Here is a 21787-nt window from a genome sequence, read left to right on the forward strand (position 1 = left end):
ACGTAAGTTGCAGGAATAGGGAAAATGTAAGTAATTGTTCCAAAAATGTGGATGTAAAATGAAATACTGTACATTAGAATATATTCTGCACACTGAAATAATGTAGATGTCGATACAAATATGTGACTCTATTAATCAATGTGTGTGTCCTTCATAGGCAGCCTGAGGAAGTGACAAGTCCGTTCTCTGAGGGACAAACATGAAGGACAAGTGGGACCTCATTTATGTCTTAATAAAATATATACTGACTGGAATAAAGTATAAATTGGATTCTTTTGAGTAAATTATTAACATTTAATGTAAGCAGTCACCGGCTGTAAGCATTTTTTCCTGATATATTGTATGTTAAAGCTTCATTGGGTTATTCTGTAGGGATAAATGTAAGTGTGTATTTGTGTGTACATGATTTATTTGTTCTCAGATCATATGTAAACATATGTAATAACATTAAGGGTGCATTTCTGTGGTATTATTGTTAAAGAAACATTAAAATGAATAAAACTAATTAAAAAAAGTTTGTATGATGATGTCTGTATGAGTTTGATGCATGTGTATATGAGTGTGTGTGTGTGTGTGTGTGTGTGTGTGTGTGTGTGTGTGTGTGTGTGTGTGTGTGTGTGGCTGTGTGTGTGTTCCCAGAGAGTTATGGGTGGTATAGTATTGTCCTTCCTGAGAGGAAGTTACGGCAGATGTGATATTACAAAATTGGACATTTCCACTTTGCCATTGATCGTCAGCAAAGTCAATGCAACAACAAGATTGAGTGAAGACAGATATGATGGTAAGACCTGTGATATATCGGTGTTGTAAATTCACGTTTATGTGCAAGTATGAAAATAACTCTTTTGATTTCAGATGTTTCAACGATCAGTTGATACCAGACAAGGCCTGCATCACATTCTGCTGATAGCTGCACTCATTGGATTTGTCCAAGGTAGGTTTACGTACTTTTACAAATTATTTTATCTCTTGTTTCTTCACTAGTTTAATTTTCGTATCATCATCCTTTGACCTCATCTTAGACCTGAGCAGCGGAGGAGGAGCGCATGCATGGAGCTACAACTTCAACATCAGTTCAAACCGTCAATGGCTGGAGGCCCGTCAGTGGTGCCAGCAGCACTTCACAGACATGGTGCCCATCAGGAACCAGGAGGAGAGTGACTTCATCAACAATTTGCTACCTTTTAACACAAAATATTACTGGATAGGCATAGGCAAAAGGGAGGGAGAGTGGGTCTGGAAAAACACAGACGAGAAGGTGCCAGAAGATGCTCAGAACTGGGCGGTGGAGGAGCCAGATAACATCGCCGCTCAGGACTGTGTGGAGATTTACATCAAGAGGGTTAAAGACACAGCCAAGTGGAACAATGAGAACTGTCTCAAGAGGAAGGGAACCGTCTGCTATACAGGTTACATTTATTTATTTATGATTGACACATAAACTGACTCCAGATGTATTTTAGCATGTGAGATGCAAATGCAGAAACTATTTTGTAACAGCAACAAGATGTTATCAGGCAACAGGAGAAATATATATATCTATTCTTTCACACACACATGCGGGTATTGGGCCGAGCGCGACACCGTACTTCCGGTATCCGCCGTTTTACGCGAGGTGCAAGCAGCCTTACACCGTCTAGGTGTTGCTAAGCTTCCTGTACTGAATATCATAGTCTATTGCCTTAATCAATATATAGTCAACTCTAAAATACCACATATATGCAATGGCATGATAATATTATTGTGACAAGTGGGGCATTCACCTGGTGTTTCCAGAAATTAGACGTAGATGCAGCCAAAATCGACGAAGGCCACTGTTGTTTTTCCATACATCTGCAGGCAGTCTGTAAGGGCAATCCGACAACCCACATAGCTCTAGTTTACGCTGGTAACGACCTAGAGCACACCCCTCAAATCCAGAGATGTAATCCGAAGACATGCAGCGATTTCTTCGGTCGTTAATTCAGAAAAAAAATCTAGTGCGCTCTGCATGGCTACGTTACCTAGCTGTTTATATTAGCACCTCCAGGATATTTGCACCTCCAGGAAAATGGCGTATTTATATATATATATATATGGCGCGTGTTGCATTGTGGGTAGCTCGTGACGTCACTGTGTGTGAAAGAATTGAGCAAAATGCAATAAACACCTTTTTTCTTTTTTAAATTAATGTTATTACTGTCTGCTACATCACTACTTGCATATGTTTAGTCACTTTTTTTACAATGCTGATACTTGTGTTTTTTTAAATGGCTGTGAACTTATTGGATTTGATTTCATTAACGTGTGCTTGCTCTTCTTTAAATCAGTCTATTCATTTTATTTTAGCTTTTTATCTGCACCTACCCTTTGCTTTAACAATATAAGTTGTTCGACAAATTCAGGATTTCTAATTATTTTTCTAAATCTGAATACAAATAATGCATACGTTTGAATATACAATAGAACGATCTATTAATGAAATACAATCACGGGATGCTTGATACTTTATAAACGTGTGCTCAGTAGTTGCTTCTTTCTCTATGTACGCAGCTTCTTGTAAACCAGAGTCCTGCAGTGCCAATGCAGACTGTGTGGAGACGGTGGGTAACTACTCCTGCCAGTGCCATCCTGGTTTCCTGGGGTCACGCTGTGAAGAGGGTGAGCAACATTTTAAACCACTCATAACCTTTTACTCTGAGTATAATAAACTGTCTAAAAATATATTGTTTTTCTTCTTTAGCAATCGCGTGCAAACCCCTGCTGGACCCAGAACAAGCTTCCAGCTACTGTTCCCGTCCCTATGGGTCAAATCGTTTCAACTCTTCCTGCCGTTTCCTCTGTGATCTCGGCTTTCGCATTGTGGGCGAGTCCCCTCTGCTGTGCCAGGCCAGCGGACTGTGGACCCACCCTGTTCCTCTGTGTCAAGGTACAACTGGGGACCAACAATGTCAAAACTGTCCCAGCTAGTGGAGCAGGGTGGACCCAATGCTGAGGGCAGGAAGACTTAACAGAAAATACCTTTATTTAAAAGGTTGGGTACAAAAAAAGGCAAGGCAAAAAAAAAACAGAACAGACACTGTACATTGTACATCAGTTTAATATTTAATATTCCATCTGTCACATACTTATGTATATATATATATATAATACCTTGCTTTATATCTTGTTATTGTTCATTTGTAAATTCAACATTTTTATTTTCTACTTTCTTGTTTATTTCTTGTCTTTTAATTTGTATTGTACAATGCCATGACTTTTTATGCTGCAACACAAAAATGTCCCAAATTGGGATCAATAAAGTACTATCTTATCTTATCTTATCTTAATACATGTTGCCCGATGTACACAAATCTGAAAAAGACTTAACAAAAAAAACAGGACCTTAATACAAGCAGAACTGGATAAAGGAGGGGTCATCAGAGTTATTGAGAAACAGGTGGAAGTAATAAAGATGGACTTACATTGAAAACAAGTGGGAAAATACACAAACATAGGAAGTGAAATCAGACAAGACACAGGGAAAGAAAATGTTTTAAAAACACAAAAAACAATTGTGATTTCCAATGTCAAAGACACAATTAAAAATATTGTTCCTTTCCTGTCTCAGTTGAACAGTGTCCAGTCCTGAACCACAGCAGCATCAAGAACTGCAGCCACCCAATCGCCCCGTACAGCTTCAAGTCCGTCTGCCAGGTCCGGTGTGATGAAGGCTACGAGCACCGTGGACCAGACCAGATACGCTGCCACTACAACGGCCAGTGGACATCCATAGTCCCAGATTGTACAGGTAAAGTCATCACCTTTTAAATATACCCCCAATCATGTTTTAAACTAGCCTGTTACCTGTTTTAAACTGTAGTAATTGAAGGTTAAAAATGTGAATATCTTTTGTGAAATTCTCCGTAGCTGCCACTTTTCATGTAATATCCTATTGTGTAATACTTGACTCTTGCTAATAGATTTACAGCCACATTTTGGTTAAACATAGCTGGCCTCACATGGCACATGTTATCGCTTCATTTCAGACTCATTTTTGCCAGCATTGAGAAAACAGCATTGTAATTTAGTCTGGGTGGGACGTTATTGTTTCCTTTGTCTGTACATTACGTAAGAAATCATTCTCCCACCTCATGCTTTTGCTATGTTTATATAAGTGGAGTCACAATACATGTGTTTCATAAGAGCATTGATTTCCATTGAGTGGCCTGATTTGTATCTATATCCCACCCACAGTAAAAAGGTGCTCCCCCGCTTTCTTTCCTGTCTCGGGCAATGTGACCTGTGTGGACGCTGTGGAGCCTTTCTCTTTTGGTTCACGATGCAACTTCACCTGCCAGGAAGGCCACTACCTGACCAGAGACGACACATACACCTGTCTGTCCTCGGGACATTGGAGCAACCCTACACCTACATGCACAGGTGGGTCACAGAAATGATGTCAGGGCTCCCAGAAAGCATCAAAATCGTCCTAAAAACAAAAAATGTACATTGCTCTGATGATTGATAAGATTTCTTCTTCTGCAGTGGTGCGGTGCAACAGTTTAAAGGCTCCACCTCATGCCTCCATGCAATGTCAGGACCCAGGAGTGAACAGCTATGGCTCAATATGCTCCGTGCTATGTGAAGAAGGATTTGATCTGATTGGTGGAAACATGACGAAATGTTCTGCCCAGGGAAACTGGAGTCATGCACTTCCTGTTTGCCAGGGTACGTGATTAAGTCTGTTCTTTTTTCTCTTTCACCTTAAATTGAAAACAAGTTTGTGTAATCCGTCTCTCCCTTGTCTCTGTATATCTTCAAGCTAAGAGGTGTAACCCAATAAATCCTCCTCATGGCTCCCTATCCTGTTCTGACCCAAACGGACTGTTCAGTTTTGGGTCTCTGTGCAAGACAACCTGCGACGAGGGCTTTCTTCTAAATGGGACCAACAGCACTGAGTGCACTTCCCAGGGTGTTTGGAGTGCAGACATCCCACAATGCTTGGGTAAATCTGTTGTTGTAATTTCTTCCCCTGTACCACTTCACCACATGAAATTCAAAACATTACTAATCTTTCCCTCTCTCTGATGCCCTCCAGCTAAAATATGTCCCACCCTGAGCTCCCCCTCTCATGGCTCCTTAGTCTGCTCTGATTCTCATGGAGAGTTCAGTTTTGGTTCTCAGTGTGTATTAACATGTGAGGAGGGTTTTCTCCTGAATGGGACGGCTGACACAGAGTGCACCTCTCTGGGCACGTGGAGCACTGATATTCCACGTTGCTTAGGTATATTATACATCTTTAAATTATCATCTGGTAATTGTCCTCTATTGGAGGAATCTTCATTTAATGGATAAGATCTCTTGATTGCAGTTTCTTTTTTAATTATTTGGCTATATTTTTCTCTACCCCTCCAGCTCAAAGATGTCCCACCCTGAGCTCGCCCTCTCATGGCTCCTTAGTCTGCTCTGATCCTCATGGAGAGTTCAGTTTCACTTCTCGGTGTGTATCAACCTGTGAGGAGGGTTTTCTCCTGAATGGGACGGCTGACACAGAGTGCACCTCTCTGGGCACGTGGAGCACTGATATTCCACGTTGCTTAGGTATATTATACATCTTTAAATTATCATCTGGTAATTGTCCTCTATTGGAGGAATCTTCATTTAATGGTTGTGATCTCTTGACTGTAGTTTCTATTTAAATTATTTGGTGTATTGCTCTCTACCCCTCCAGCTAAAAGATGTCCCACCCTGAGCTCCCCCTCTCATGGCTCCATAGTCTGCTCTGATTCTCATGGAGAGTTCAGTTTCAGTTCTCAGTGTATGTCAACGTGTGAGGAGGGTTTTCTCCTGAATGGGACGGCTGACACAGAGTGCACCTCTCTGGGCACGTGGAGCACTGAATTACCCCACTGCCTGGGTAATAAATCATATGAGAGCTGAGCACTTTATTTGCCTTATTTGTTCTGAAACTCATATTTTTGGTTGCTATCTGCAGCACGGCCATGCCCCCTACTGGACAAGGCCCCACATCACGGGAGGATGAACTGCAGCCATCCGTACTCCTCTTTCAGCTATGACTCCAGCTGTGACTTTGAATGTAATGAGGGCTTCTGGCTGAGAGGAACACCAACTATGACATGCAATACCTCAGGACACTGGCGTCAGGATCCACCCACCTGCCAGCGTGAGTGCTTAACTTAACTCATTCTTGCTGTTCTGGTTATCCAACAACTGACATGACATGCAATTTCTGTCTTTTGTCTCAGCGTTACAGTGTGAGGCTATTCCTGCCTTGTTTGGATCCCTGTCTGTGAACTGCTCCCATCCTCTGGGGAACTTCAGCTTTGGCTCTCAGTGTATTTTTGCCTGTGAAGGGGGATTCTCCATGAATGGCACTGAGCTGTTGTTTTGCTCCTCCTCTGGGATTTGGAACGACAGCCGGCCAAACTGCACAGGTAATTAGATTTATGTCTGTGATGAACATGCAAACATGCTGATTTTCAACCCTTTATTAACTAACTACAGTGCACTAAAATTACAGATTGCTAAATGTAATCGGGTTTGCAGGAATTTGATCTTAAACTCAAACATTGGACACGTGTCTTATGTATTTTTGTATTAAGATTTGATGGTGGCGTTAAATAAACAATTAAAGGATAACAAATATGATCTTCCTGAGGGGGGCATAACAGTTATTTATATTGGTCAATGAAAAACCCAGCCTCATTGTGGCATTAGAGCAAATAAGACACAAAATTCATAAGAACACATCATCTGCCAACCATAATGTCTATTCTCTCATGTGCCAATCAGATAGAGGTTAAAAAGCGAACTGTGAAAGTTTACACATTCACCTGATGGTGGCGCCAGAGGGAAAGTGAGGGGATTCGCCAAACTGAATACCTGTACAAACTTTGACTGTGATGTGTCTTGTTGGGATATTGCAGTTTGATCAAGAAAACATTAGTTAGGAATAAATACAAAATGTTAAAAACTATGATCTATATTTGTCTCTGTAGAGGATCTGACAGTGTGGGCTGCCATGCTGCTGTCTTCAGGTTTCGTAGTAGCCTACGTGGTCGTGCTGCTGGTCCTGATTGGACTGGCTGTGTTGATCACAATGAGATTTAGAAAAAAAAGAGGTGAGACCGACTGAAATGCTGCTGTACAGTTTCACATATGCAGCATGTTGTAGCACTCACAGTTCATTCCTGTTTCTGATCTTAGAAAATAACATGATGTCTGAAGCACCAGCATGGGGAGACCGAGAGAACCCAGCATTTGATTTTGACTCCTGATTTTTCTAATCATTTCGAATTCTTTAACCTAATGCTCTCAATCAATATCAAGCTTGTTTACTATACAACACTGGAACCAAGAAATTGCACGTAGTAGGAATAGAGCTTTGCATTGATGGGTTATTACAATTTCCACTCGATAAAAATTTGATCATTTAAGATTCAAAGACTTAATTTGCAAAAGCGCAATATAGTGGAGTTGTTGTTAATGAAAGTCTTAAATCCCAAGCTAATTATTCACATTCTGCATGACAACCTTCTCATGTTCTTAATGGCACAAAGTACAGTCAATGTGCATCTTTTGCTCTCTGTCTTACTTTGTATATTGCTTGATTGACAATAAACTATTTTGAATTGTCTCCTTGAATGTATTACAGACTCACCAAATACCTCACTATAAAAGATGAATGGGATATTGATCACTTTTCTAGTCCTAGTCAAAGCTAAGTTGCAGCACATACCGGCATTCACCTATCACACACACAATGTATACACTGGTGGCAAAGGCAATACCATCAACTTGATTACTTATTATGATTCAGTACATTTACATAAATCTGGAGCAAATTTGAGTTTGGTATTTTGCCTAAGGACACTTTGAATTGTAGACTGCAAGGATCAGATATCGAAAGCTCGACCCTCTGATTGATCGACGACCACTCATGACCCACAGGAGGCTCAGGAGGCTGTGATTCTTTATCCATGTCCATCGGTGCTGAATGGGTTGACCCTGTGTTGCTGGTGCCCTCGCTAGCAGCTCAGTTTGCCCACATGTGACCTCCCATAGTGGAACTAATACTGAGGGGTCAATTTAGGAAGTGACAGAAAACCTTTGAGATTACCAGACTGCCACAAAGTGTCAATTTAGCATATTTAGTGTCCAGAAAGCTTGTGTCACTGAATGGGGAGAAAGTGATTTATTATCAGTGTCTGCTCAATGTGTCACACTGGGCACCTATCCAACCTTTAGGGACAATACATTGCCCCCGAAGTACAGTATCCTGGATTAACATGAACCTCTCATATGTTGTAGACAATTAGGGCTGTTGTATGTTTTGTATTTACTAATTTAGCTGTACATTAATTGTCTGGATTGTATCGATATTCTTCCCTATGGCTGTATCTACTGAATTGAGTCTTCCCAGTGCTTCTGTGCCAAACGTATACCCCCAGACTCTTAATGTGAGCTGCAAATGGCCAATGGAGTGTCTTCAGCAAAGCGTGTGCATCTGTCTTGGCGCTGCAACAGCATGAAGCCAATTATAGCGGTTAAAAGACAGAGGGTTTGTGGCCTGTGGTTGGCATGAAGGGTGCAATAAATAACCACACTGTCGACAGGAAACTGTTTGGCTATCGTCAGAATAATAATGAGGTTATTGCTACCCGCTGTGACCGTATGATCACGGTTTGATTATTTTTCACATCCCACCCACTGCTGCTGGCAACCATGCACACGTGCCAACTGTGCACAGACTCACACACAAGAAGGGGAAGTAGGGCTGCAGGTGAGCAGTGGCTTCATTTCCTGTAAGGCTCTCTTTATCTGAAGATACAAGGAAGTACATTATGATACTTCAATCCTTGGAGCAAAGAGAGTTGTTCCACCTGCACACACACACCGGCAGCAGAGGTGGAAGAAGTATTCAGATGCTTTACTTGAGTAAAAGTATCTGATATTATTCTCAAAATACTTCATTATAAGTAAAAGTCATGCATTTACTTAATCTTACTTAAGTAAAAGTACAAAAGTATTTCCAGAAAAATGTACTTAAATTATAAAAAGTAAAAGTAATCATGGTGTAGAAGAATTGCGTTTAAGTGTGTTTATAATTATATGTATATATGTGACATGTCCAGATCATATTCTTGCATCAAGTATAGTTATACTGTTGTAGACAAACCAAGTTCTGATTGACTTTTTATACAATTTGACTTGTGACTCAAAGAGTTAATCCACTAGTTTAGTTTTTGGAGATGCATTTTTTTATTTTTTTAATGTAGCTAAAGATGTTTAATAAATGAAATGGAGTAAATTACATTATTTCCTTTTTAAATGTAGCATAGTAGAAGTATAAAGTAGCACTAAATGGAAGTACTCAAGTAATGTACCTTAATATTCTACTTACATTTCACATAATGTTGTGAAGGTTTGTTGAAAGCAATAATATTACATTTGAATAACAAATTAGGTTCAACGTAATAGTAATGCCTTTAACTAACCTAATACAGTTGTGGGAAATGTGTTGACATAATACATTGAATTAAAGTCAACGTTTCAGTTTTGTTCAGTGTACTGTAGCCTACTGAAGTTCAATGTTGAGGTACTTGTACTTGAGTACTTCCCACCTCTGGCCAGCAGACACTAGCAGATACAGACACAGATACAAAAGCAGAGAAACACACACTGTGTATACTCTGCTGCACACTTCTGCAGCGCTGCTTGGCAGGAGCATACCGCGGTGACAGACAGTTAGATTGTTCCTGACCATTGACTTGCGCTCTCTGCTCGGAGAGGTCTGATTTCATAGTGGGAAATATGAGAAGGGTCCAGGAGAGGGTTCACGGCTGGGGCAAGGAGGCACTCCATACAGTGGGGCTTCATATCTCTGTGTCACCCTGGGCATTCTCCCCTGACACAGCTTTCAGCCCCTCCGTTGTCTGGGGGTTTTCTCAACCTCCCTCCCCAGGATCGGTGCATTCCAGCTGGCCACAGAGCCTGGGTGGTCCCCCTCCTCCCCTCCACTCCTGTATGACTGTGAGGAGGGAAAAGGCAGAAAAATGCAGCGAGGGCCTTTGACCGCGAGGAGCACAATGTGAGCGTTGATGATGGCGGCGTGGATGTGATGGTTACCTGCCACTGACCCGATACAGCTGTCATAGCCCGGCGTTTCACAATCTGATGATCCACCCAACAGTCGGGGGGGAAGATGCCTCGCTGACCTGTCACCTAGATCGGATTGATAAGCACCGAGGATGGACTGACCCGGCGCTAACCCTCAGCATGAATACCCCATCTTCATCATGAATCAGCCCCACATTTTACACATTCACTGTCTCATACAGTATCAACAGCATCTCTGAACCCATGACCTGAACAGAGAATATGAATTGCAACAAATCGAAGATACCGTGTCCCGCAATTTAGTAGGTCTCACTGAAGCATTCTTTTGCGCACCACACTGAAGAAATTAAACATTGACTTTAATTAAATGTATTGTCAACAGATTTCATATAACTGTATTGGGTCAGTTGAAAGCAATACAAAACCGTAATATTAATGCTTTTAACTTACCTAAAACAGATATGTGAAATCTGTTGACCTATACAATTAATTAAAGTCAACGTTTCAGTTTTTTCAGTGCATCTTCTTCATGAATCAGCACCATATTTTACACATTCACTGTATCTTACAGTATCAACATCATTGCTGGACCCTAACCATGTCCTGAACAGTGAATATTAATTATTACCATCAAATCGGAGATACAGGGTCCCATCATTTAATACTGTAAGGTTAGAATGAAACATTATTTTGAGCACCAGACAATGCTGAAATTAAATACAGAGAGTCTTGAGCATGTTTCTCTTCAGTGATCGTGATGTTTTGTTAAATGTTGTTCCAGGGCCGGCCCTGACCAATTAGCTGCCCTAGGCAAGATTTTAGCTGGCGCCCCCCCCCCCCAAATACAAAATTAAAACCTATAAAAACCATTATTTAAAAAAAAGAACAATTTCACATAAACCTCTAGTTTTTACAGCAGTAGGAGCTGTCCTAATCAAGTGAAGAGAGGGCTGTAATCTACTTCCACATTAAAAATGACACTTGACCCGCCCCCTCGCTCCTCCCCCCGCAGCCCCGGCTCCGGGGGCAGCGGGGCTGGGGCAGTTCAATTTACCTGATTTGGGGGGGGGGGGGGGGTTGCGCCATAGTTTATGGGTGCTGTATGCAATATAGGCGTAGTTCTGTTAAGATAAGATAATAGGATGTACTTTGTTGATCCAAAATCGGGAAATTGTTTTGTTATGAAATTTAAATAAAACATTTTTTTTAAATAAAAAAAATATTATTTATTTTCTTTCCCCCAATTTTCGGCGCCCCCCATAGGTTGATGCGCCCTTAGCATTCACCTATACTGCCTATGCCAAGGGCCGGCCCTGCAGTGTTCCCTTGTTTCTTGTCTTAAATATTTATCTCTGTTGATGTTGCAAATGGAGCTTTTGTGACGGAAGAAAAATGTCAGACTCGATCTGACAATAATCGTAACGTATAACCATTATTTATTGATCATTGTTGATTCAGTCAAGATAAACAGCATACACACATTGTGAGAATAAATACACACAAACAGTTATTTACATTAGTAGATGCAGTTAATAATCAAACAGAGAGGTCCGCGTCGTGCTAACACAGGAGCCTGCATGTGTCGTACAGATTGTAAAGCATTGGAGGCAGTAGTGTAATCGTGTTTAAATGGACATGCACGTTGCATATTGCATGGTGTCAGTGTACCCACGTCTCCCTTTTGCAACCACTTCTTTTACTTTCTTGTGCACAGTGCGTGAACAAAGGGATGAGGGAGACACACCGTTTCTCTCTGAGTCCGATCTCCACCCTCAGGAGGTGAAGTAAGAGTCCTGCATGGAGTAGAGGCGGTCGATGGGGGTGAGCAGAGAGGAGTCCCCCAGGGAGAGGCAGTCGCTGTCAGGCACGTGACACAGAGCGTCTCTGTCCATGTCTCCGTACAGACCCTTAAAACCTGAAAAATACACAATTAAAAGTATTTCAAGATGTGAAATATATGTCGATATATTTAATTATGCCAATATAAATGACTGTCTGTGATAAAAAAACATTAAACTTTAGTGGTAGAGACGTGCCGATTGTTGGTGGTTTTGTAATTTGATTGTACCTTAATATATAATTTTGTTGTTAATTTCCATTTTATGCACCATTAAATTATATGGTAGTATTTTGGATTCCTGGACAGACAATTACATGAGAGTTTAATGACAAAAGGAGCTTCTCCACCAACTGAACTAAAGTAAGCAGCCACAAAGAGACTATCATTTATTTTGTATTTTAAATCTTTCATTTGGTCCCTTGCAAAAGAGTAAATTCTACAGCACATTGACACAAAGCAGGACACGTTACTGCAAAGCTGGAGCAAAATAGGAACTACTGTACATGTGAGAAAGTAAACAAACTATAATGCATGTAAAAATAATAAAATCCTGATTATTCTTAAGTAATCATGTTGCAGAAAAATTGCCTAAATGATATGTATATATGTGACATTTCCATTTCTTGCATCAAGTATAGTTTTACTGTTACTGACAAACAAAGTTCTGATTGACTTTTTATACAATTTCTAAATAATTTGACTCTATTGTGATTTAAAATGTTAATCCAGGTTAGTTTTAGAGATGCATTTGGTTAAAGCTGTTTAATACTGTAAATGTGGTACATACTGCAGAAATAAAATAAAACCTCTCTTAACATAATTCTCCGTCACGGTTTGACAGCGCTCTTTACCGTAGGGGTGCATGTGATCCCCGGGCATCTGAGGAGGGGTCAGGCCCTGTCTGAAGGGGTCCATGTCGTAGTCCTGCTGCTCCAGGGTGGTGAGGCCCATCTGCTGCTGCTGGATGTGACTGAAGGAGGAGCCCAGGTGCTCCAGCTCAGAGGTCAGGCTGCCACAGGAGGGCGCTGTGAGGCCCAGGAGGAACAGGGGGAACAGGAGGGAACACAGGAGGAACACAGGAGTGAGGTTAGTAATGGCTGTTACAGCAATGTCTTAAACTAAGACAGAAGAAGAATTGGGAGAGACGGAACCCTCTTTAATGGTCACACATGCAGAGCACAGTGAAAGTTGTTCTCTACTTTTAACCCATCCTAGTACTAGGATCAGTGGGCAGCTATTGTACAGCGCCCGGAGAGCAATGGGTGTGGGGGGGTTGTCCGGTGCCTTGCTCAAGGGCACCACGGCAGGGCCCAGGAGGTGAACTGGGACTTCTCCAAGTAGCAGTCCACGCTCCATATTTTAAGTCTTGTCGGGGACTTGAACCGGTGACCATAGGCTCACAGTCCAAGCCCCTACAGACTGAGCCACTGCCACTGCCCTTCATAGCTCAATTAAATTACTTTTTGGCCCTCAAAACTCACATAAATCAGGAATGCATCCTAATCTGACCCTCCTGCCGTTGTAATAAATAGAAATGTGTACATTTATATTATATTTTTGTCTTTTTCGGTCATATTTATGTTTATATCAATTCAAGTAGTAGGTTTGTCTATTAAAAGTGTATTCTAACTTAACTTGCATATTTTATATTGTGTATGCTATGTACATATAGTATATATCTTTCTTGTGTTGAAGGGGACATGTTTAATTAAAACATTTTTATTGTAATTGTTATATTTTTTAACATAACATATTTTATTTCATTTTTATTTTATATATTTATTTTGTATTTTATATCTTTGCAATACCTTTTTTACATGCTGCTCTAACAAAACCGTTTCTATCTAATTTGATCTAATCTTATCTAATCTAATATAAATAAATGCTTTTTTTTACCTACCAAAAATTTGAAAACATTATACTTCTACATATCTTGGGGAAATATGTTTCTCTTTAAAGGAAGATATCATTTCATATGGGAGTAATTAGAATATATTTGTAATAAAGAACCTCGGACAGTATATAATACCTGTGTGATGTGACGTGTGGTCATGTGGCTCCTGAGTCTGCTGCTGCTCCTGCTGCTGCTGCTGCCTCCTGGCCAGCTTCTTCATCTGAAAACATACATTAGCAGACATTCATCTCACATACTGTAAAACATCTTCCTCACTCCACACTCCCTCCGCCACCCAGGCATACGAGTGTGTTCAGTCAATGTATTAACAGGGAGGTAAAGGACGTCTTTCAGTGGCGGAGGGAAGCCACACATGAGCCCACTTTGTGAGGAAATATGGGCTTTAATCTGCAGTGATCGCAGCGAGATGTCATCAGTTTCCTGTATGAACAGATAACCAGGCAGATTTCCACGCTGGCATACAAACACGGTGCGGAAAGAGTCCTTTTATTAGCAGTGTGTGTGTGTGTGTGTGTGTGTGTGTGTGTGTGTGTGTGTGTGTGTGTGTGTGTGTGTGTGTGTGTGTGTGTGTGTGTGTGTGTGTGTGTGGTGTGTGTGTGTGTGTGTGTGTGTGTGTGTGTGTGTGTGTGTGTGTGTGTGTGTGTGTGTGTCTGCACTTTGTATTACTTTGGCTCTTTGGTTCTGGAACCAGACCTGCACCACCCGGACGCTCAGACCCGTCTCCGCTGCCAAGGTCTCCCTTACCTTGGATTAAGATTCAGGGGGAGGGGAGAGAAAGAAAGGGAGGGGGAAATTAGAAAATAGAAACACAGAAGAGGTCACTTGAAGGTTAAAAACTGAAATATTCCTCCACCAATCCACCTCAAACACAAGACAAAAGGATAAGGGGAAATGACTTCTTTCTAAATGTCTGTGCTTTGGGATTAGTTATAGCTTCATAATGGAGTCGTGACTTTAGCATCATCTGCCCAAATGCAATAAAACACTACTATATATGATGGATAACTGAAATCCTGCCATACTTCTGTAATCTTTTGTATATCTTATGCATTGAAAAGTCACTTCTTTGTTTGTTATTTTTCAAAGAATCATGATAGCAACATATCATTCAGTGGTTTTGAATGATAACATTTTCAGTTGTTGATAATACAGTAAAAGACAGAAAAAACAGTTAATATTTTGTCTTTTCCTGCCAATTGCACCCACTTTTATGCAAAACACATTGCTCCTATGACTTATATTTTTTTCAAAATACGACTATTGGCTAAGACCAAGTCGTTTTTATCTTTTAAAGACCTAGAAAGGGTTATTAACGCCTTTGTTACCTCGAGACTTGATTACTGCAATGCTCTGTATGTGGGTATGGACCAAGGCTCATTTAGACGCATCCAGCTAGTTCAGAATGCAGCTGCACGTCTTCTCACTGGATTCATCTTCTTATTACAGACACATGCATTTCCTAACATTCAGTCTATATGCTGTAAAATGTATTATCTCTTCGATTTACACACGTCATCTATTGCACGTCTGTCCGTCCTGGGAGAGGGATCCCTTCTCTGTTGCTCTCCCTGAGGTTTCTCCCATTTTTTCTCCTTAAACTGTGGGTTTTCTCTGGAAGTGTTTCCTTGTACGATGTGAGGGTCTAAGGACAGAGGGTGTCGTTTTTCTCATACTGATATTCTGAACAATCTGTGTTGTTGTATTTGCTGTAAAGTGTCTCTACTGTAGGCTAATTTTATTATATGTACAGCACTTTGGCTCGACCAAAAATCGTTTATAAATGTGCTATATAAATAAAACTTGATTTGATTTGATTTGATAAAAAGCAGCGACCATATCACCCCAATTCTGGCTTCATTGCACTGGCTTCCAGTTCGGTTCAGAATAGATTTTAAACTCCTTTTATTTGTTTTTAAAGCCCTAAATGGGCTGGCTCCTGCCTATATAGCCGAACTCCTCTATCGCTACACCCCAGGCAGAGCCTTAAGGTCGGCTGATCAGCTGCTGTTGATAGTGCCCAAGACCTGGCTCAAAACCCGAGGGCATCGAGCTTTCGCAGCGGCTGGCCCTAGGCTCTGGAATACTTTGCCCCTCCATGTGAGGTCGGCCCAGACCCTGGGGGGTTTTAAATCAACACTTAAAACTCACTTTTTCTCTCTGGCTTTTGTTTAATTATCTATTTATTCAGTTATTTATTTATTCATTTAGTTCTTTATTTTAATATTTATAACATAACATAGGATTTCATAAAGTATTTTTAAAATAGTTTATACATTATTCGAATATAGGAATAGTAGATAGGATTACTTAAAATATAGTATCTTATATTTCATCTTTTTTCCCTTTAGACCCTTGCGGTTTATTCTTAAAAACCCTTACCCTTACCCACCCCCCATTTTCCCTCTGCTGGTCTATGGCCTTGTAGAGGGTAACGGGGTACAGAGTCGCTTAGATAAGCGGGGGAGTGCATCTGACGAAGAGATAGGTTGTTGTGCTCCCTCTCTCTGTTTCTTATCCTATATCTAATAGAACTGCTCGGGTCTTGATAGATTGAGTGGGGAAGTTCATGAGATCTTTCTAGAGGGTTATCAAGAATAACTTTTATCCAATGACCTTTTCCCTCTCTGTCTGTGTCTGTGTATTCTCTTGTTCTGATTAACCCAGCCAAATCTTTTTTCTTGTTTTGTATCTATATCTACGCCGGGATCCGGAGTCGAGGCTGATCCTCTTGCTGTAGTCCTGTGTCTTGGATCCTCTATCCTGAGTTCTGGATTAAGTCGTGGACTTCGGGTCGTGGCTGAACCTGTCTCTGCGGTCCTGCCTTGGGTCTCGTCATACTGCTTCCCTGATGGCTCCCACAGGATTGTAGCTGACATCCTCGTGGATTCATCTTCTTATTACAGACACATGCATTTCCTAACATTCAGTCTATATGCTGTAAAATGTATTATCTCTTCAATTTACACACGGCATCTATTGCACGTCTGTCCGTCCTGGGAGAGGGATCCCTCCTCTGTTGCTCTCCCTGAGGTTTCTCCCATGTTCCCCTTTAAACTGTGGGTTTTCTCTGGAAGTTTTTCCTTGTACGATGTGAGGGTCTAAGGACAGAGGGTCTAAGGATAGAGGGTGTCGTTTTTCTCATACTGATATTCTGAACAATCTGTGCTGTTGTATTTGCTGTAAAGTGTCTCTACTGTAGGCTATTTTTATTATATGTACAGCAGTTTGGCTCGTTTATAAATGTGCTATATAAATAAAACTTGATTTGATTTGATTTGATCTTTAACAAAAGCTACGGAGAATGACATTCATCAACTCCAGACTACTGGATAAACAGAATAATGACGGTACCTTTCGGCAGGGCTTGGATGAGACCTCGAAGGAAGCTTTAAAGGTCCGTCTCTGTTGAGTGGTCAGAATGGTGCGAGGCCTTTTGGGACGTTTGCTCTCCAGATCTTCTGATCTTACTCGTCTGCCTGTAACTCTTCCACACTCCTCCTCTACTTCTTCTTCTTCATCTTCACTTTGACCTAGTGGGCAGACATGATTAAAAGAAAAATGTTTATTCACCTACAAAGCATTCACATGAAGGAAAAAGGAGAATAACTCATGACACCAATCTGTTGATATGATGTTGAGATGTTCTTCAGTTTTTTATTTGTAGTTTTTGTTTCTTTTTTTACTTTCCTGATTCCCACTTCAATTCGTCTCTATTTCCCAGAGTGCTTTTTAACAGCCCCTAGACCACTTGCATTTCTTAATACGGATGTGTATAAAGTTTTGTGGTTTTCAGTCATAGCCGGAATTTGATAAATATTTAATACTTAATCATGTTGTTTTTTTATCGCAAAGTTGCAGGGAACTTGATCCATTACCAGAGGGTTATTTTGAACCGTACTTAGTGTTTCTTTTTCATGTAAGTTCTGAGTTAAACCTAACCCAGACATGGTTATTAGACCCAGCACTAGACACAACAAGCTCAAGTTGTACTTAAGACAATAATATACATTAAAACCTCCCGAAGATTAACAAATCACTTTTTGTAGCACACAGTGGAAAATCATAAAACTTTGCAACCAACTTTATTTTTGGTACACGGCCCAAAACTGTCTCACAACAACCCCATGCTTTGTTTCCAATTTTCTAACCCAGTATTGCACCATAAGTTTGATACAGTGTTCATGTACACACACACACACACACACACACACACACACACACACACACACACACACACACACACACACACACACACACCACACACACACACACACACACACACACACACACACACACACACACCCACACACACACACACACACACACACACACACACACACACACACACATACCATGTATACATCACTTCAGGGGACATTACATTGACTTACATGCATTTCCTGGAGACTTATCCTAACCTTAACCATAACCAACACATGCCTAACCCTAACCCTAACCCTTAACCTTAACCTTAACCCTAACCCTAAACCTAACCAAGTCTTCACCCTAAAATTAATGATTCCAATTTGTCCCCATAAGGGAGGCGAGTCCCCACACGTGACTGTGTAAACAGATTTAGGTCCCCACAAGTATAGTAATGCTAGGCCACACGCACACACACACATACACATACACACACATACCTGTGTCGGAGGAGGGGGGGCTGGCCTCACTCTGGTGGTAGTGGTCTCTGGCACACAGCAGCCGCCCCCCCCTGAGGACGCAGCGCTCTCCGGTCTGCAGGCGGCAGGAACACTCGCTGCAGGTGAAGCAGCGCAGGTGGAACACAGCGGCCCCCGCTCGCATCACCAGGTCAGCGGGGGAGACGGGCTCAGAGCAGCCCCCACAACGCACTGCAAACAGACTGAGAGAGGGAGGGGGGGGTGTTACAAGGGAGGAAGTGGAGAGGAATTGTGAGAGCTCAGTAAATATCACAGAGTCAGGCTTTTGTTTGGAGCTTGAGTATAAGCTGAGACACTCAAGGACCCCTCACCTCAGTAAGAAGGGTCTCCATGAGAAAAAAAAAAGCTTGGTTGACTCGGGGAATGTTGCTGAGTCGAACTGTCACTCAAAACAACTGCCAACCTGTCTCCCCCCCCACTACCCACCTCCTCCTCAGACACATACTCTTAGCGTGGCGGGTGTGCATCTTAGCGCCTGGCAACCGGGACTGGTGGGCTTAGCCTCAGAGACTGTTGCCTTGGCTCCGGCTGCCTTGTCCGAGGCTGTGCTCCTGGGGAGGCGGGAGAAAAAGCTCTCGGCAGGCCATGGCTCCAGGCAGAGGGGGGGAATCAGACGTCCCGGTGGGAGAGGCTGAGCCGCCGGTCCCATGAATTATCCGCGGAATTATCCCTAAGTCTGCTTAACCAGAGCGGGACAAAGGGCGAGCCGGCCCCCGAGCAGCGGGACTACTGTCCGCTGGCTGGCATTTTGGGTCTGTCCCGCAGGACGGTGCGTCATCGTTCAGGATCTGCAGTCTGTCTGAGGACCGGACCGGGTCAGCAGGCCGCGCACAGGCATGAGAAACTGACAGCTTTTTCCAGGTTTTTTTGTTTTCACATAGAAATACTTCACATGGCCCATAAGGAGGGCCTCCATATATCACTGAGTCCAGCTGAGATTCTTTTTTTTGTGCCATTTTGTAGCCATTATAAAAAATAGGAGCATTAAAGGTTAGTTTAAATTAAAAAAACTTGCTTCATGGTCAATGCAACTACTTATAGACAAATGTAAAAAACTGTAAACTTTGGAATAACAGAATACAATAATAATTATCATTATATAGTGTATTATATTTATATAATTAATAGAATAAGTCTTATAAATTAGAGTGATAATTGTATTAGTAATTAAAATAATAATAATAATGTGATTTTAATATGTATCTTACACTGTCTGGTCAGCAGCAGATTTGAAACTACTTTTTATGTTAAATTATTTATTTTTATTTTTAGCTTAACTATTTTTTAAGAATCATTTAACATTTAAATATTCATTTTTTCTTACTTATTTCTTACTTGTCCCAGACAGACATATTTATGGTTTTAATAAAAGGATGTTAAGGAGTTGCACCATTCTATAAATAACTGAAACGCCATGAAAATGGAAATTACATTTCTTTTTTCCTGGTACGGCACTATTATAGGTGAAGCACTTTTAACCTAACCTGAAAATAAGCTAAAATCTCAGCAAAATGTAATTAATGTGAATCAAAGACTTCACATTACCTTTCAAGTAAAACTAATATTTGCATTTGACATCCTTAATTGCAATTTAGGGCAATATTTACCAACAAACACATCCTCAGACTAAACCCAGAGCAAACCCTCAGGTTGAGACGTCCCTGTCACCGTCTGCAGCGTCCTGAACACAAACATACCCGGGACCCCTCACTGTTGCCGGGGGGGATCGCCACGGTAACGGTAAAGCCCTTTCCCAGCAGCTCAGGAGGGTCAGTCGGGCTGCTTGACCCATCCGAGTCGTCCGCCCCACGGCCTCAATGGTATGTGCTTTAATATGGCCACCATACCGTCTGTGGTATGTGCATTCCTGTGGTAACAACATGCATCAATGATAGGTTTTCAAAGGAAGTGTGTCGGAGCAAATACCCGGAATGTTCTTCTGTTCTGTGATACATCAAGTCTCATTATGATGCTAATGATAAGTGTCAGTGAAGTAGCGACTGCGGGCATGAAAGACAATCACGTTTCCAGAAACCTTTTTCCATTATGCGCCTCGTCTAGCTCGTCTACCCAGTAAGCGTTGTTAATGCAAAGGTAAGAGTACCTTCCGATGCTTATGGAGGAGCTCAAGGTGTTTAATATTTCAGAGTTTCCGTTGACATGATTGGACCACAGAGGCCCTGCCAGGAGAGCGGGAACACTCCGTCACGCTGGATTTAGACATGGCAATTAGTGACAAGATCATTACGGAGAACTAAGTCAGCAGAAATCCTCCTGCGCTCCTCCACACTGACAGGGTCAGACTCTCTCAACCCAGATGCACTGGATAATAAGATGAGTGTCTGGCAGAAGTGTACAGAAGTGTACACACACACACACACACACACACACACACACACACACACACACACACACACACACACACACACACACACACACACAAGCTTTAAGCTGAACACATGTACAGACTTTTACTCTTTTCCCATGGTGCAAAGAAATGGATATTGACCAACCAGTCTCTTCAACATACTTGGCAGTCATTTAAGTTTTTTGTTCAATTGTAAAATGTTATTGATACATGTGCTGGTATTTATATGTTGATCCATGGTTTGATCTGTGTTTATCATTTTTACTAAGATGTGACTTTGTGTATGTGTTTTCCTGATGTTGTGTGTACTTACCCAGGGACTGCAAATGGGCTAATAGCTAAATCATTTTTTATATATGGTCCTTGTTTAATAAAAGTATAATAATGATAACAATAAGAAGAAGAAGAAGAAGAAGAAGAAGAAGAAGACAAATAATGAGAGAAAAAATAAGACACACACACCCTAATTAAATATCTCAGATAAAGGTATTCCCCTTGCACGCAAGCATGCAAACACACACACACACACACACACCATGTATACATCACTTCAGGGGACATTACATTGACTTACATGCATTTCCTGGAGACTTATCCTAACCTTAACCATAACCAACACATGCCTAACCCTAACCCTAAACCTAACCAAGTCTTCACCCTAAAATTAATGATCCCCCTCATGGGGACCTCCAATTTGTCCCCATAAGGGAAGCCAGTCCCCACACGTGACTATGTAAACAGATTTAAGTCCCCACAAGTATAGTAATGCTAGACCACACACACACACACACACACACACACACACACACACACACACACACACACACAACACACACACACACACACACACACACACACACACACACACACACACACACACA

The 21787-nt window shown here is 41.4% G+C and overlaps 2 protein-coding genes across 5 annotated transcripts in view; one reads left to right on the top strand and one right to left on the bottom strand.

The window, feature by feature from the left end:
- Positions 1-705: 705 nt before the first annotated feature.
- Positions 706-7618, top strand: selp (selectin P). Of its 4 annotated transcripts, XM_034223594.1 has the most exons (16): positions 706-781; positions 856-934; positions 1023-1409; positions 2533-2640; positions 2723-2908; positions 3590-3769; positions 4216-4401; positions 4507-4689; positions 4784-4966; positions 5060-5245; positions 5377-5562; positions 5693-5878; positions 5957-6145; positions 6228-6416; positions 6981-7103; positions 7189-7618. In XM_034223594.1, exons 1-16 carry the CDS (start codon positions 776-778, stop codon positions 7257-7259), a joined length of 2628 nt encoding a protein of 875 aa, XP_034079485.1. In that variant the 5' UTR covers positions 706-775; the 3' UTR covers positions 7260-7618. The 4 variants fall into 4 exon arrangements, with proteins under 4 accessions (XP_034079485.1, XP_034079486.1, XP_034079487.1 ...); XM_034223595.1 differs by lacking the exon at positions 5377-5562; XM_034223596.1 differs by lacking the exon at positions 5060-5245.
- A 3904-nt stretch (positions 7619-11522) lies between these two features.
- The window catches only part of lmx1a (LIM homeobox transcription factor 1, alpha), a 14643-nt gene continuing 4378 nt past the window's right edge, over positions 11523-21787 (bottom strand). Inside the window, 6 exon segments of the mRNA XM_034223599.1 lie at positions 11523-12016; positions 12793-12966; positions 13971-14055; positions 14523-14600; positions 17208-17386; positions 18500-18720. Coding sequence (XP_034079490.1) covers positions 11874-12016; positions 12793-12966; positions 13971-14055; positions 14523-14600; positions 17208-17386; positions 18500-18720 — 880 coding nt within the window. The 3' untranslated portion in view covers positions 11523-11873.

The sequence above is a fragment of the Gymnodraco acuticeps genome, unplaced genomic scaffold (genome assembly GCF_902827175.1).
Source record: "Gymnodraco acuticeps unplaced genomic scaffold, fGymAcu1.1, whole genome shotgun sequence".
NCBI lineage: Eukaryota > Metazoa > Chordata > Actinopteri > Perciformes > Bathydraconidae > Gymnodraco > Gymnodraco acuticeps.

What these genes read in the sequence shown, in the direction of transcription:
- selp (XM_034223594.1), top strand. An exon ending in CCCTGTTCCTCTGTGTCAAG is followed by an intron (nt 2,909 to 3,589) that starts GTACAACTGGGG and finishes TTCCTGTCTCAG; the next exon opens with TTGAACAGTGTCCAGTCCTG. An exon ending in TGAATTACCCCACTGCCTGG is followed by an intron (nt 5,879 to 5,956) that starts GTAATAAATCAT and finishes TGCTATCTGCAG; the next exon opens with CACGGCCATGCCCCCTACTG.